The 17,179-nt window shown below is 42.7% G+C and overlaps 1 protein-coding gene across 1 annotated transcript in view; it reads right to left on the bottom strand.

Moving 5' to 3' along the window:
* The window catches only part of ipmkb (inositol polyphosphate multikinase b), a 94,592-nt gene that overhangs the window by 50,774 nt on the left and 26,639 nt on the right, over positions 1–17,179 (bottom strand). The window contains exon 3 of the mRNA XM_080205455.1: positions 1,923–2,019. Coding sequence (XP_080061581.1) covers positions 1,923–2,019 — 97 coding nt within the window. The remainder of the gene's footprint in view (positions 1–1,922; positions 2,020–17,179) is intronic.

Raw genomic sequence — 17,179 nt, 5'->3', positions numbered from 1 at the left:
CCATTCAGATGCTTCTTAAATGTTGCCAATGTGCCTGCTTCCACCACCCCCTTTGGCAGCACGTACCAGTCACCCACTACACTCTACGCAGAAAATCCTCCCCCACACACCTCCCTTAAGCCGCCGGCATCCCCCCCGCCCCACACCTTAAAACTGGGCTCCCATTCTGGGAAAAAGTCTCTGACTATCTAGGGCAGGGAGGATATTCCAGGACTTGGTACCCATACAACTGGAGGCATAGCCACCAATGCAGCAATTAAAACTGGGGTTGCTCAAGAAGCCAGAATTGAAGGAGCGCAGAGGTCTGAGATGGTTGTGCGATTAGAACAGATTGCAAAGATCAGGAGGGGCAAAGGCCTGGAGCGATTAGAAAACAAGGATGAGAATTTTAAAATCAAGACGTTGCTTGACTGGAAGCCATGGTCAGTGAGCGCAGAATAATAAGGGAACTGGACATGGGCGAGTGAAGTCCAGTTTTGGATGAACTCGAGCTTACAGAGGATAGAGCGTGGGAGAACAGCCAGGAGTGCATTGGAATAGTCAGGTCTGAAAGAAACAAAGGATAAATAAATGAGGGTTTCAACAGCCGGTGATCTGAGACAGGGCCACGGTCAGGAAATGTTACGGAAGGAGAAACAGGCAGTCATATAGAACCACAGAATCCCTACAGTATAGAAGGCAGCCATTTGGCTCATCAAGTCTGCACCAATCACAATCACACCAGGGCCCTATCCCCATAACCCCATGCATTTACCCTAACTAGTCCCCCTGACACTATGGCCAATCCACCTAACCCGCACATCTTTGGACTGTGGGAGGAAACTGGAGCACCCACAGGAAACTCACAGAGACGCGGGGAGAACATACAGATTCCACACAGACAGACCCCCAAGCCAGAATCAAACCCGGCTCCCTAGCAATGTGAGGCAGCAGTGCTAACCACTATGCCACTGTGCCATCAGAGTTTAGTGGATTGGAGGTTGGAAACTCATATCAAGATCAAATATGACACCAAGATTGCAAACAGGCCGGCTTAATCTCAGATTGCTGCAGGGAAAGAGTTAGAATCAATAGCTCGGGGAGAAAATTTGGAGTGGAAACTCAAAACAGTGGCTTCAACCTTCCCAATATTTAACTGGAGGAAATTTCTGCTCATCCAATTCTGGGTGTCTGACAAGCAGTCTGATAACTTAGCAACAGAAAGGTGGTTCTAAGTATTAGAACTGGGCATTGTCAGTGAACAAGTGAGTGGTGTGTTGCCAAGGGGCAGCAGGTTGCTGAGAAGCAGGAGGGGGCTAAGGAAAGATCCACCAAGGGAACACCAGAGGCAATGGAGTGGGAAGAGAAGACAATACAACTGATTCTCTGATGATGGTTAAATAGATAAAAATGGAACCAGATAACAGGAGTCACACCCAGCTCCACACCATTAGCTTTGGAGGATGGTGTGGTCACCCATGTCACAGGCTGAGAAAGATCAGGAGGAAATGTTAATCTTAGTGCAGTTGAATAGGATGTGGGTTGTGACTTTGCTAAGAGCTGTCGCAGTACCTTGGGAAGGACAAAAACCTGATTCAAACGATTTCAACAAGTTCTAGGAAAGATGGGAACAATTCAGAATGTGTTCAGGATTTCAGAGAGGGAAAGGACGCTGGAGATGAAATGTTAGTTTGCAAGGATAATGGGGTCGAGTATTGTTTTGAGGAGAGGGAAGATTTACAGGAGACAAAGGCAACAGCTAATGGGGAAGATAAAGTCACATGATTAGCAGTTTAATGGGAATAAATTTGGGCTGGGTCTCATGGGAAAGATGTGCTGAGGGAAGGGAGATGAGAAAAAAATTGTACAGCAGTATCAAGACAAGAATCGTCAGGGTACCAGCCCATACTGTACGCAATATTACAGTGCAGTGTAAAGGATACCATTCGGTGCAGTAGTCGGTGTCCAGGTGCCAAGGAATTTAGGCAGGAACTTTCGTAGCTCTAAGAAGACATGCTCATGACACGATGAACCAAACACCTGAAAACAGAGAAAAGTCTATTGAGAACCAATATTTCAGCATCACAAGTACAGCAAAGCTTTTTTGTCTGTAGAAGTTTCTCAGGGTATTTTTTCAGGGACTGTGACTTAAGGAAATGTCGTAATTCAGGAATCTTAGAAATATCTTTCAGTAGGCAATTGTAGTTAATAGCAGTTAACTGCATTTCAACCTGAACGTAAATGTAGTTTTTATTCCACAGCCTTTTGGGCCACAGCTCATTGTCCAACATTTAAAAGTTCAGACATTGTTTAAACTTTACCACATTACCAAATCTGTGGCGAGGTGACGGCCTAGTGGTATTATTGCTGGACTATTAACCCAGAAACTCAGTGTGGCACAGAGGTTAGCACTGCTGCCTCACAGCACCAGGGAAATGGGTTCGATTCCTGGTTTGCACATTATCCTCGTGCCTGTGTGGGTTTCCTCCAGGTGCTCCTGTTTCCTACCACAGTCCAAAGATGTGCTGGTTAGGTGGACTGGCCATGCTAAATTCTCCCTCAGTGTACCCAAACAGGCACTGGAGCATGATGACTACAAGATTTTCACGGTAACTTCATTGCAATGTCAATGTAAGTCTACCTGTTGACTAACAAAATAAACTTCAATGTTGCAGGGACCCAGGTTCAAAGCCTGCCACGGCAGATGGTGGAATTTGAATTTAATAAATAGATCTGGAATTAAGAGTCGACTGACGACCATGAAACCTTTGCCGATTGTTGGAAAAACCCATCTGGTTCACTAATGTCTTTGAGGTAAGGAAATCTGCTGTCCTTACCCGGTCTGGCCTTCATGTGACTCCAGAGCCACAGCAACGTGGCTGACTCTCAACTGCCCTCAGGCAACTGGGGGTGGATAATAAAATGTTGGCCGACCGGTGATGCCCATGTCCCACGAATGAATCCAAAAAAATTAGATCTTCCCAATACAGAGCTAATGCCTGCAGGAAAAATGATACAGCAAGAAGTCTCTCAACACCAGGCTAAAATCCAACCAAATTATTTGATCGCAAACTCTCAAGCTTTCGGGGTTTGCCCCTTTGTCAGGTGAATGGAGAGGTCATCTCTCCACTCACCTGACGAAGGGGCAAACCCCGAAAGCTCGTGAGTTTACTATCAAATAAATTGGTTGAATTTTAACCTGGTGTTGAGAGATTTCTTACTGTGTTTACCCCAATCCAACGCTGGCATTTCCACATCAGGAAAAATGATACACCGTATTTGAACGTCATAGCTTCAGAAAGGTGACTGAACAACTAAGGTTCAGCAATATGTCAACTGGAAACATTATATCAACGTGGGGTGGTGGGGGGACTATGTGAGATGCTGGAAATGAAAAATACATTGTTTACATCATGTGTATGAAACCAAAGTCCTGCATGCAACAGCTGTAACCGTGCTCCAATTTATACCAGTGTGTCTGGATTGAACACTGATGAGTTGTATGCATCATTGCACTGATGGCGCAGAATCACATCCCAAAGCAAAAGCAGAAAATACTGGTGAATAGTAGGGTTAAGGTTTCAGGTCAACGGGCTCGCGTTGTCTGACATGCAGAAGTGATTCCAGTATTTTCTGTTTTTATTTTAGGTTTCCAGTATCTGCAGTATTCTGCTCAATGCCCACGGAAACCAGTAACCTAAAATAGCCAAACGAGCCGCACAGTGTCTCACAGCACCAGGGGCCCGGGTTCGAGTGTGGTTTCCTCCCACACTCCAAAGATGTGCACTTTAAACTGGCCACGTTAAATTGCCCCTTTAGTGTCCAAAGATGTGTATGTTAGGCGGATTAGTGGGGTAAACATGTGAGGTTTCAGGGATAGGGCAAGGGAGATAGGTCTGAGTAATGTGTTGTCAGAGACTCAGTGCAGACTCGATGGGCCAAATGGCCTCCTTCTGCCCTGGAGGGATTCTTTGATTCTAAGCAAAGAAATTGATGAACAAGATTTCATTCTTCGTAACGTTTACTTTAACGATCGAGTCAAAATTAACATAAATTAACCACTAATTAACAAGCAAACTGCACTCAGTAGAAACAATAAATTACATGTTAAATCGCCGCCACAACAAAGATAGATCTCTTGGATTTTGTGGCAGTTGCCTAATGGCACCACATACAGCACAAGGTCTGTCACAATTCTCCGTAAAAAGTCTGACAACACCAGGTTTTAGTCCAACCTATTTATTTGATAATATACTCGCAAGCTTTCGGGTTAGCCCCTTCGTCAGGTGAATGGAGAGTTCTGGCCTCAGACAGAGCATATAAAGCACAGACAGTTTAGAGATTACTGATTAGAATGCGAATCCTTACACCTAACCTGCTGTTCAAGACCTGAAGTGGCTGATAATGTGAGTGGAAGGAGCACTGATCACAGTTTAAAGAGATGTGTATTGTCTCCAGACAGTACACTAAGTGAGGTTTTGCAAACCCAGGCAAGTCACGGGGGTTACAGATAGTGCGACATGAACCCAAGATCCGCATTCTAATCAGTAATCTCTAAACTGTCTGTGCTTTATATGCTCTGTCTGAGGCCAGAACTCTCCATTCACCTGACGAAGGGGCTAACCCGAAAGCTTGCGAGTATATTATCAAATAAATAGGTTGGACTAAAACCTGGTGTTGTCAGACTTTTTACTGTGTTTACGCCAGTCCAACGCCGGCATACCCACATCATGACAATTCTCCGTCCACAGAGAGTGTTTAAGTCTTTTTCTTCATGCAGGGTTTGGCCAGTCACCCCAAAAGAAGCTTTACGCCATCGTAATTCCACAGATACAGTTATCACCTAAAAAATGGTACAGACTTTGGTCCAAATGGCCTCCTTCTGCACTGTAAAGATTCTGTGAAGGGTGAACCTCATTTGCTTGGCTCACGACAGTGTTCAGATTCCAGTCTTTTCAGAGTCTCACACACACAGCATTCTTCACAGCCTGCCTATTTTGACCTCTTGTTAAAATGCTATCTCGGAGAGTTTTGCGCATGTGTATTTTTACTTTCCTAAGCAGTTTCAGTTTCCTTCACAACCTAAGGCCGGCCACAGCCTGATTTCCTACAAGTCTGATGTCACAGCCAAAAGGTACCATACCCACCAATCACAGAAATTGACGTTTCTGAGTTTCTCCTTTCAGTCAGGGCCTGCTGTGAGAAAATGCAGACTCTGAAACCATGGTCAGGGTAGATAACAGTTCATGTACACTTCCCTGCTGGTCTGGCAAACAGCAGATTTCATCACATTGAAATAAATGATCCTTTATTTAACCCCTGGTTCGGCAGAAACTTCGATCCACACTGTGGAGCTGCTTCTTCAGACAGATAGACTTATGTTAACATTTCTACATTTAGCAGCACCCCAATGTTTGAGGAGGGCAGATATTGCCAAGAACAGGAAAACTGATAACAAAGAGAAGTAGCGAGAGATGAACTCTGAGCAGACCAGCTGAAGGTCGGCCATTCCCAGACTAAAACCATTTGATGGTACCAACTGCCTCCAGCAGCCTTGAATGATTTGCATTTACACTGCTGGCTTGCTTCCAACTCAAAATCTGCTGCCTGTGGCAATCCAGCAGTGTCAAATTATTAGAAAATGGAAGAAGCAGTGCATTGTTATTTATAGCTTCTAATCTTTTGATAGAATCATAGAATTTCTATAGTGCAGGAGGCCACTGTTTGGCCCATCGAGTCTACACCAATCACAATCCCGCCCAGGCCCTATCCTCATGGCCCCACACGTCTACCCTGTTAACCCTGACACTAGGGTTTAGCATGGGCAATCCACCTAACCCACACATCTTTGGACTGTGGGAGGAAACTGGAGCACCCGGCTGAAACCCACACAAACAGGGGGAGAACGTGCAAGCTGCACACAGACAGTGCCCCGAGGCTGGAATCAAACCCAGGTCCCTGATGCCGAGAGGCAACAACGCTAACCACTCTGCCACCTTGCCGCTCTCTTTTCCTCTTTGAAAACCATGTTTTCTCTGTTTAACCTCAACACATTGACCTACCGAGGTTTGTTTGAAATTAGTTTGTATCTTGTCCTCACTCGAGAACCAACAGGAAAAATTAGAACAAGCAGTGGAATTCAAGAAGGTAGTTCTTTCAAAAAAGCCAGCACAGGCTGAATGTCCTCCTCCTGTGTTTTGTGAACCCATGGAGGGAAGGCCAACCAATTTCAGCAACTGGTATTTTGGATGAAAACAGAAAATGTTGGATAAACTCAGCTGGTCTTGGAGAAAAAGTGTTAACATGAAAAGGATGTAGAAGGGTCATTTAGATTCAAAACATTAACTCTGTTTTTCTCTCCACAGTTGCTGCCAGACCTGCTAAGCTTATCCAGCGTTATTCTGCTTTTATTTCAGCATCTGCAGTCATTTTGGGCAAGAAACAGAGATCAGCCCACTCTGAGCCAGGGCAGGATGAAGGCCCATGGGACAGCCTGCAACTGCCACACAGCAAAACTCCTACCACCAAGGGCTAATACCAATGCTAGGGCATTCACATTTGTCACACCACACGCCCCCTCAGATGAGATTCCCAAAGCTGTTGATCCTGGCAAGACCTCTCAATTTGATTTGATTTATTGTCACATGTATTAGCATCCAGTGAAAAGTGTTGTTTCTTGCACGCTATATAGACAAAGCATAATGTTCATAGAGAAGGAAAGGAGACTGACTTTACCCTTCAGAAGTAGTTTGATTTAAATTTATTATTGTCACGTATCGGGATAGTGTAGAGTATTGTTTCTTGCATGCTCTACAGACAAAACATACCATTCATAGAGTACATAAGAGAGAAGGAATGAAGTGGCTCCCTGTTTATACAACCCCCATTGTGAGCAGCAATAAGGCTTAATCTAAAAAGGATCACTTTTCACAGATACCATTTTCCAGATCCAATATTTATATTCTAAAATGAACCAATTCAACTAGGCTTTCTTGAGTTGAAGATAGAGAGAGTTTATTATCTGCTAAAAAGGCAAGGAGAAAAATGGTAAAACACGTACATACATACTCAGACAGATTTGAAGTGAGAATTGAACCCAAAGTTGGTAAATCTAAATAAAAAGGTATATGGAACAGTCCTGGACTCACGAGGAGTAAATGATGAAGAGTACTGCCATGACCATTCAAGATTCCTGTAGAGTTGACTTCAGTCGGTGAAAAGCTGGTTCTTTAATTTAAGTGTTCTGTAGTCTGGCAGATATATTCCCAAGTTCTTTTTACAGCTGTAATCCTTTTGCTGGCTGGGGGTGACTTCAAGTCTTAGAAAGAGATTCAAGATATACCTGCAAAAATGGCTATTTTGCAGGGGCCCTCTGGTTGCTTTTGTTACCACATCAAGTACTTTCAGTGTGAAAAACTGCTTATCCTCTCAGACCTCTCAGAGACAGACTGGAGCTGCTCCCTTTGCTGACTTTAAACCTATTTGTTGTATATTCCAAATGGATGGTGAATCCACAGTTGTACCTAGGCATTACTCACATCCCTCGAGATGCAACGACCATTATTGTCTTTTTGTCTTTCCTGGAAATGGTCATCCATCTCTGGATGCTTTTAGAAGTACTTGGAAACAGAGAAGGGTCCCATTGTTCCTTCGAGAAATACCCTGCAGTACAAGCCAGTGGCTTGGGTGTACATTCTCAGCCATCTTTGGGTTTATATCCATTAAAAAAAACAAAACTCACGACTTTTTTTTAAGTTCAACACTTTGTTTGAAATTTTGCCTTAAAGTTCAGCATTTTGTTTGAAATTCTGCCTTTTGCCCTTCCATCATCATGACATTTTAAAATGCAACATTCTAACAGAATTATAACCTAAATTAACCTTGTAAAACAAATGAAATATTATCCTTTTTCTCCTTGTTGCAGGCGTCAGAATGCCCTGTGCAAATTAAACTGATCACTCGTTCTGAAAAGCTGTAGAAATCCCTTTCCTTCAGCTAAGGATAATACATTTGTCCCATCTAGGATTTGATCCAGCTCATCCTTCCCTCAACCCTTATCTGATTATAACTCAACATCCCTCTTCTGTATCCTTACAGATTGCAGTGTGGCACAAAGTATTTAAAAACACAACAAAATAATTCAATAAAATATTTAAACTGTGAAATACACAGTCAACTACCTGTCTGTAACATGGACATGTAATGGCACACTCAGTAATCATCTCAGTTAAGTACTGGAATGCCCTTCCAGGGACCTCTCCAACTCAGCACACGCAGTTTAATTTGAAAGTACAGCTCTTGAGATTTTCTGCAACTGAATCCCATCTGCACTTACAAGAAGAATAAATCACCTGGATTAAACCGTTCAGACAATTTTCATTGCTGTTTATCAAATGTTATTTTAGTTCACGTTACTGAATTCAAACTTGCCTTCCAGTGTCGAGGGAAACACCTAATAAAGATAATCTTTCACAGCTCTTTATGCCATGATGTCCTTATTAGGGTTGAACAAGGAGTGTGTTTGGAGCTTCTCTGATGGTTCAATAATTGACTGGGCCATGGGAGGGAGGAATCCATTCAAGAAGTATAAGAAGCCAAAGCAGATAGGTCCCAGCTTTGTACCCAACCTTTTTTTTTCCTTTGCTCATGGGATATGGGCATTGCTGGGCCAGCATTTATTGCCCATCCCTGAAGGCATTTAACAGTCAAGCACATTGTGGTGGATCTGGAGTCACATGGAGGCCAGACCAGGTAAGGATGGCAGATTTCCTTCCCTAAAGGGCATTAATGAGCCACATAGGCTTTTAAAACAATCAACGATGATTTCATGGTCATCATTAAACTTTTAATTCCAGATTTCTATTGAATTCAAATTTCACCATCTACCATGAAGGTATTCGAACCCGGGTCGACAGAGAATTACTCTGGGTCGCTGGGTTACTAGCCTAGCGACAGTACTGCGCTGCCACCACCTCCCTGATTAACTGAGTTGATCAACCTCAGCTAAGATGTCAGTGAAGGCACTAAAATCTGGCCTAAGAGATTAATCATCAGAAATGCCAATCACTGACCAATATCCAGCAATTCCCACCCAAAAGATGTATAAGTGAACATCAGGCTTGCGTGCCGTGTTAGTTAGTTAACCAGCACAGACTGGAAAATCACATGGAAGAATGGCGCATTGAGGAAAGGTAACTCAATCTATGGAACCAAATCCAGTACAGCAAAGAAGAAAAATAACTAATATAGTGAGTACTCAGTATGCAATAGCTTCACACTGGAGGGAGGAAGTATCAGAAGAGCACTTTAAAGTATGCCAGAGTAAGTATCAAACTAAGGAGGCCACAATATTGTTTAATTTCCAGGAACTCAATGTAGGTGGCTCAAAATCAGAAATCTTGCTAAAAGATTTGTGTTAATTATTAAAAGTACCTTGGATGATATTGGAGAACATAGAAAATAAGAGCAGCAGCAGGCCATTTGGCCCTACCTGTTGTGCAATTCAATATTATCTCAACTGCAAACTCCCATACTCTCCCCATACCCCTGGATGCCTTTAGGATCTAGAAATTTATGTCTCCTTCTAAAATATATATTCAGTGACTTGGCTTTCACAGCCTTCTGTGCTAGAGCATTTCATATGCTCACAACCCTTTGAATGAACAAGTTTCTCCTCATCTTAGTCTGAAATATTCTATATCCTGAAATTATGATCTTTTGTTCTTGATCCCGCAGCCAGAGGAAACAATATTCACGCATCCAATCTGTCCAAATCGGTTAGAATTTTATACATTTGGATGGGCACTTGAAACACCACAGCACAAGGGCTAGGGACGAAGTGCTGGAAAATGGGATTAGAATAGTTAGATGCTTGATGGCCAGCACAGACACGATGGGCAAAAGGGCAAAGTTTTACTGTGCTGTAAAACTTAAGGGCCTTACTAGCGGAGGAAACAGACAATGAACACATGCAGGCAGTGGGTGAGTTGGAGGAATTTGGTGTACAAGTGCAGACATGGTTCAATAGTCAAATGGCATCCAGCATTAGTTTTAGTGTGGACGATACAGCGAGAGGCAGAAGACAAAGGAAGCGCTAAGCCTAGACTCGCGGTTGTCTCCTCAATGCAACTGTCGAACCTGAAGCACTCAGAAGATCTCCGAGGGCAGTGGCTAGCCAAGATATGCAGGGATGGGAAGGTGTAGCAAAAGACGTGAGAAAACTTGTGCTGGCTAAACATACCAGTCTGGCTACACTACTAAATGAGATCAATAATGTGATTCATGCTATCAAGGACAGCCACCGTACTACATACAAGATTATCGAGTGGCCTTCAATAAAAAGATTAATTGTGAAGGGGCTGCTCACCCAGGAGATGCCCAGGCGTCCGATTGGCTACCAGAAGGGTGTTAGCCTCTTTGGGAAGACGCTTATGAGCCATTGTTTTCCAGGCTCAGATGATAGCCCAGAGATGTCACAGAGTGGCAAAGCTGGAGCTGCCAGAACCTTCTGAAGTTGGGGTTCAGAATCTGCTCACAGCTACAGCACATCTGCATAGTCATGCAGTATACTGGTTAAAAACCACTGGTCAAGCGATTGAGGGATCTGGGAGGCAGTGCGCAAAGATCTTTGAAGATGGCAGAGCATATTGAGAGCTTGGTTAGCAAAGCTTTTGGAATCTGAGGCTTCAAAGAAGTATCGACTACAAAATCAGGGAAGTTATGCTATACCTTTGTGTGGTTAAGCCACACCAACAGTACTCTATTCAGTTCTACTCACCACATTTTAGGATCTGAAAGTCTTTGACAGAACACTAAAGTGGTGAAAGGGTTACAGGGAGAGTGAGAGAGAATAGGACTGACTGGTTTATTCTACAAAAAATTAGCACTGACTCATTGGGTTGAATGACCTCCTTTGGTGCCGTAAATGACACGATTTATGCAACAAGTATTTGACTCGGGGTGGATTTTTTAAGATTAAACAGCACTACAATGCGCCCTTTTGCATGTTTTCAAAATGACAGGAACACCAAATCCCGAGTAATGAAGATGAAAACAGCACTTTTTCCTAATTAGGTGATAAACATCTGAATGCAATCAGTATCTCAGAAACAAACACACACAGAGACACACTCGCGCACGCACGTATACACACACACACACACACAATCTGTTATTTCAACGTGTCTGAAGGACATCAGAGGATCTCAAGTACTAAACAGGCTTTACAGTCAAGTTTAAACTTCTTCAAATTGGTGTTTAGCTATGCCTCCTTTTTAATCACGTGACAATGGCCATGTGATGTCAAACACATCAAAAAAAAATCACAGTATTTAACCATTAAAATTAGGGTTCGGGATTGTGTGTACACTACGGTGGCATCTATGTTTTAATTATAAAAGACACTGCTACGGTCAAACAATATGCACAACGGCAAAACCAGCTGCATCATCATTTAACTCGAAGTACTCCCACGTCAGTATCTGTTTATTTTGGATTGTAGAAACACAACCCCCTAATTTATGTTACTATAACAGGCTTTCCTTAAATGGATGGAAGAATGGTGGCTCAAAGCTATTGGGCTAAGATACAGTTGGAGTTTATAAGTGCATTAATATTTAAATCCCCAACAAAACAGGTTCAAGAACCGCAGTAGCTGAAGTCAACACAACAGCAAAACTGAACTGACAGGATTACTGTACATGCTTTGAATTGGCAGTTTTTATACTCCATAAAGTATGGACACAGTTGTTAAAGTCCTGCATCAATTCTTGTACCGAGCTGGCATTATAGCATACGGGTGCTGAAAATCCATTTTGGGAGTAGTACAAAACATGAAGTGGCTAACTGGCAAATAGTATCATACGAAGAGCAAGTGTGGCATAGGGTCATAGAGATTTACAGCGTGGAAACAGGCCCTTCAGCCCAACTTGTCCATGCCACCCTGTTTTTAAAATTAAGCTAATCCCAATGCCCATATTTGCTATTTGTCTCTACACCAATCTTATCCAATGTACTGTCTAAATGCTTTTTAAAATCACAAAATTGTAGCCACCTCTACTACTACCTCTGGTAGCTCGTTCCAGACACTCACAACCCTCTGTGCGAAAAAATTGCTCTTCTGGAATCATTTATATCGCTCCCTTCTCACCTTAAACCTATGCCCTCCAGTTTTTGACTCCTCTACCACTGGAAAAAGATTTTGAATATATACCATATCTATGCCCCAGTTGCCATTTCACTACCAACTGGTGTGCCACCAATCCAGATCAATTTCACCTCAAATTTCTTACAGGTGAAAAATTACCACGTACAGAAAGATTGCTGTTTTATCACATCAGATTCTGAAAGTCACCCATTGTGTTTCTTTTTAAAAATTCTTCTCATTTAAAATACTTTTAAAGATACGTATCCTTCATATACTTCAGAGATTTCTTCAAACGCATTAGCTGCTCTCTTCCTGTCCTAACTCGAAGTGAATTGGAGTGCCTTGACACATCAAGGCATTACCCCTGCAATTTAACCCACCTTTCCTCACTGCATTTATAATTCTGTCTTCGTCTTTACGATGTAGCAATCACAACTGTGAAACAAATAACATTCACACAAGTGCTGGACAATGACCATCTTGAACAAGAGAGAATCTAACCATCTTCCCATGACATTCAATGGCATTACCATCACTGAATCCCTCACTGTCAGCATCCTTCCTGCAGGTTGTCATTGGCCAGAATGTAAACTGGACGAGCCATATAAATGCTGTGGCTACAAGAGCAAGTCAAAGACTAGTAATTTTGAGGCGACTAGCTCACCTCCTGACTCGCTAAAGCCCGTCCACCATCTGCAAGCCACGTGATGGAATATGCTCTACTCCAACAACAATCGAGAAACATGACACCATCCAAGACAAAGCAACCTGCTTGACTGTAACCCAGCCAACACTTTCAACAACTCCCTCCACCACCAGCTCACTGTGGCAGCAGTATGTACCATCTACAAGATGGATTACAGCAACTCACCAAGGCTCCATTGACAGCACTTTCCAAATCCGCAATCTCTACCGCCTAGAAGGACAAGTTATCTGCAAGTTTCTCTTCCAAGCCGCACCATCCTGACTTGGAACTATATCACTGCTCCTTCATTGTCTCTGGGTCAAAATCCTGGAACTCCCTCCTCCAACTGCACTGTGATGTATCCACATCACATGGACGGTTCAAGAAGGCTGCTCAAAACCACCTTCTCAAGGGCAATAAAAATGTTGGCCCTGCCAGCAATGCTCACATCCCATTAAATAAAAAAAAATTTCATCTTTGAGAGTGGCTGCAGAGATTTAAAAAATAATTTTCATGTTCTTGTGGATTAAACCAATGCAGAGATGGTTTATTTGCCTTTTTCCTGGGAAGAAGGGATTATTGTATGAAGAAAAGTTGACAATTGGGTCTGCATCCAATGGAGTTTTAGAGGAATGAGGAGTGATCAAAATGAAACATACAAAATCCTGAGGGGCTCAGTATGGTGGCTCCCCTTGTGGGTGAGTCAAGAACTTGGGGACACAGCTTAAAAATAAGGGGCCTCCATTTAAACAGAGATGAGAAAAATATTTTTTCTCAGAAGGTCAGTTGTATGTGGAATTCTAATCCCGGAACAGCAGTCGATCCTGCATCATTGAGTAATTTTAAGATTGTGCAGATTCCGGGCTTGACAACAGAATCAAAGGGGACAGAGGGGAAAGATCAGCCATGATTTCATCAATTAGTAGTGGGGGGCCAAATGGTGCTCTTAATCCTGCTACTAATTCATATGACACATGCAAGTCTGTCCCTAAATGTTCAACACGAAGAGAGAAAGACAGAGAAAAAAATCTGATTTGTATGAGTTAGGTTATCTTCTCCCACTCGATCACAGAATTCCTACAGCGCACAAAAGGCCATTCACCCCATCAAGTCTACAGCCTCTCCCCGCCCTATCCTTGTAACCCCACACAATTACCATGGCTAATCCATCTAACCTACACATCTTGAGACACTAAAGGGAAATTTAGCATAGCCAATCCAAACTGGAACACCCAGAGGAATCCCACGGGGAGAATGTGCAAACTCCACACAGTCACCCAAGGCCCGAACTGAACCCTGGTCCGTGGAGCTATGAGGCAGCAGTGCTAATCACTGTGCTTCCCACAACGTTCCACAAATTTCACCATCTGCCTTGGTGGGACTTAAACTCAGGTCTTCAAAGCATTACCCTGAGTCTGTGGATTACTAGTCCATTGACAATATCACTACACCAACGCCTCCTCCAATGATACCAAAGAACTTGAAAATATTCGCGTAGCATCCTCATTTTTTTGGTATCAATGGTGTTTAGAAATTAACCCGACAAAATAATTGATACACAAATATAATAATTTTATTCCATTAAATATTGGCTGCAAGACAACACGCACATGTAGCTAAAGTTTCATCTCTGTGATTACCACATGGTAAATTCCCATCTCACGTCAGTCACCAGAAATGCAACATACTTATGAAAGATGGCTATACATAGCTAGAAGCCTGGAAGAAGATGGACTGAATGCTAAGTCAACAAAACTCTGGCAAGGGCTCAGTCATCACAAAGTGAAGTTAATGTTAATTGCTATGCTCTTATTAAACTTTAATTCTGAGTCTAAACAACAGTTTATTCTGTTAAATTAGTGATACAAGTCAAGACATATCCCTCAAGGTAGACTATTCCAATTCTAATGTTTCCAACAGATATGCAACTCTAACACATTATATCCCAGTTTAAAGCAGATGATAGTGTAACCACAGTAGTGTCAAGCAGTTACCTTGATAATTCTTTCAGGGAAGCTTAAAACTGAATTGGAACCATCTGTGTTTTGCTGTTACATCTGAATGAAATGCACTCCCGCCAAACCAGAAAATGGAGGCAGTCTATGGACATTCCGGCCAACAACGCTAAGCGTATGCACCTACCTATAGCAAGAACTCTGTCATGTACCTCAGCTCACCTGCAATTTTTCATCCAAAACAACACTTTGCAATTTTATCAGGGCATGGAAAGTCTTCTACTATTGTTTCGCACAGGCAGCGATAGAGTTTGTGTATAGGTGCTAATTTAGCCAAGCAGCTGCAGAGTACTTCAGACAGGCTAAATTATAAACTTCCTCTGGTACAAGCACACAATGCAACCTGGTGTGAGAGCACTGGGCAATCAAATGGATGGCTGAGCACCTCAAACACTGACAAATCTTGCGAGGAAGCTGCATTAGCAGCAAATTAACAGCAATTCTACCCATCACACAGCTGCTTCCCAAAGGCTTCCTGCAATGTCTTTGGTTGACAATATATGCAAGGTTATCAACACAGCAATTGTCACACATTTACTAAAGAACCCAATTTAGCTGCAGTACAGAACATCCTGATCACACAGTCAAAGAACATATAACCCAGTGGGAGGTTCTGATCCCCATTGTAGTGCCTTGCTCTTGAGCTGTATTTTCCTATGCTTTTGCAGCTTTTTATGTACTCCCTTACAAATGCTTCAAGTTCTCTTATTTGAAGCTACAGTCTTTACTTTAACCATAATTGTGGTAAAGTGTTTCATGATCCAAGCTCGGCATGAGACGTTCTAACTTTTATTATGCTGTTTAGCCATCTTTGAATCATGTGAAAAATGCATTTATAAGCCTTTATAACCTCTCATTCCAGGCAAAACTCTAATGAATCTTCCCTCAACTATTTTACACAGCCCTCATATGTCCTACCTTGAGTTCCCAGGGCTGCAAGCAATCCTCCAAACATTACTCAGCCAATTTCCTGTACAAATTCAACACCTCGATGACGAGATTCGGCATTCCACATAAAGATCAGAAACCCATTTTTTAAAACCGTCTAGGTTCCCCCTCGAGGATGCAGCCTCCACCTTCCAACCATTGCCTCATTGTCCACCACGACTGCATGAGGCAGGGCTGTAAAGTTTTGGTCTGCTCCATCAGCTGAGGGGTCACTCAGCTGATTATAACATGCTGATGTTCAGGATGCATCTGACATACCACAGCTTCACCTGGCTGGCACCTCATTTTCAGATATAGCTGGTGCTTCCACCAATATCTTTACTGAACCCAAGTTATTTCCTAGCTTGATGGTAATGGCAGATCAAGGGCTATGCGGGGCCATGAAGTCACTGGTTATGATGGAATACAATATTTGTGGACACTACAATCACGATACATCAATGCCAGAGGAACTTGATTGAGTATGACCATCTCAGGCTGTTACTTGACTAGTGGCAGAACAGCTCTTCCAACTTTAGCACCTAGATGTTAGAGAGTTGCCACTTTATTGTGGCAACTAAGCTTGCGTGCCTTCATTGTTGCCCTGTTCAATGCCTAGGTTTATAAGCCAGTAGTTCAATTTAATCTCTCTTATTCTTTGTAGCAGTTTGACAGAACTGAATGGCTTGCTGGGCAATCTTAGAAAAGAATGATTTAGAGCACCTTTCGTCATTTCAGGATGTTCAAAAGTGCTTCACTTTGGGGCATGTGTTTCCTATATTGCAGCAGCATAGTCAGTCACCGCTGCAACATAGGAAACAAACTAACCAATTTTCACACAGCAAGGTCCCATAAACAGCAATGTTCCATCCTGGGCAACATTAGTTGACAGATGAATTATGGTCAGATGGATGTTAGCCAGAACACTGGGAGATTTCCACTGCTCTTTAAAACATTCCCTTTCACATCACCTGACAGCAGATGGAGACCAAATTTAACAGTCGTCTCAAAGGCATCACCTTTGGTAGTGTACTCGCTCACGGGTCAGTCTTGACTTTATGCTCAAGTTGCTAGAGCTAATCTCGAATCCACAGACTTCCCACTAAAGCACAAGGGTGCTACGCAGTGAGCCACAGCTAACAATTTACATCTTAGAGCAATTAACAGTCAACCACATTAATGTGGGATGGAGTGACACAAACTTGACTGGATAAGACTAGCAATATAGTTTCAAATCAATAGGAAGGTGGAAAAGCATGGGCTGCATCATCACAAACAGGTCACCGTGCAGCATCACAGAGTATTATGCAGAACCTATTACGACAGACTTTATTGCAATAGCCTGTCGATGAGGCACATCGTTCAAATAACAAGTAAACACAGCTTCTCTTTTCGAAAGCAAACTGCTTTCACAAGGCCTATCCGGCC

The sequence above is a fragment of the Carcharhinus amblyrhynchos genome, chromosome 17 (genome assembly GCF_965287045.1).
Source record: "Carcharhinus amblyrhynchos chromosome 17, sCarAmb.v2.hapA, whole genome shotgun sequence".
NCBI lineage: Eukaryota > Metazoa > Chordata > Chondrichthyes > Carcharhiniformes > Carcharhinidae > Carcharhinus > Carcharhinus amblyrhynchos.
This window is presented reverse-complemented; position numbering and strand designations above follow the sequence as displayed.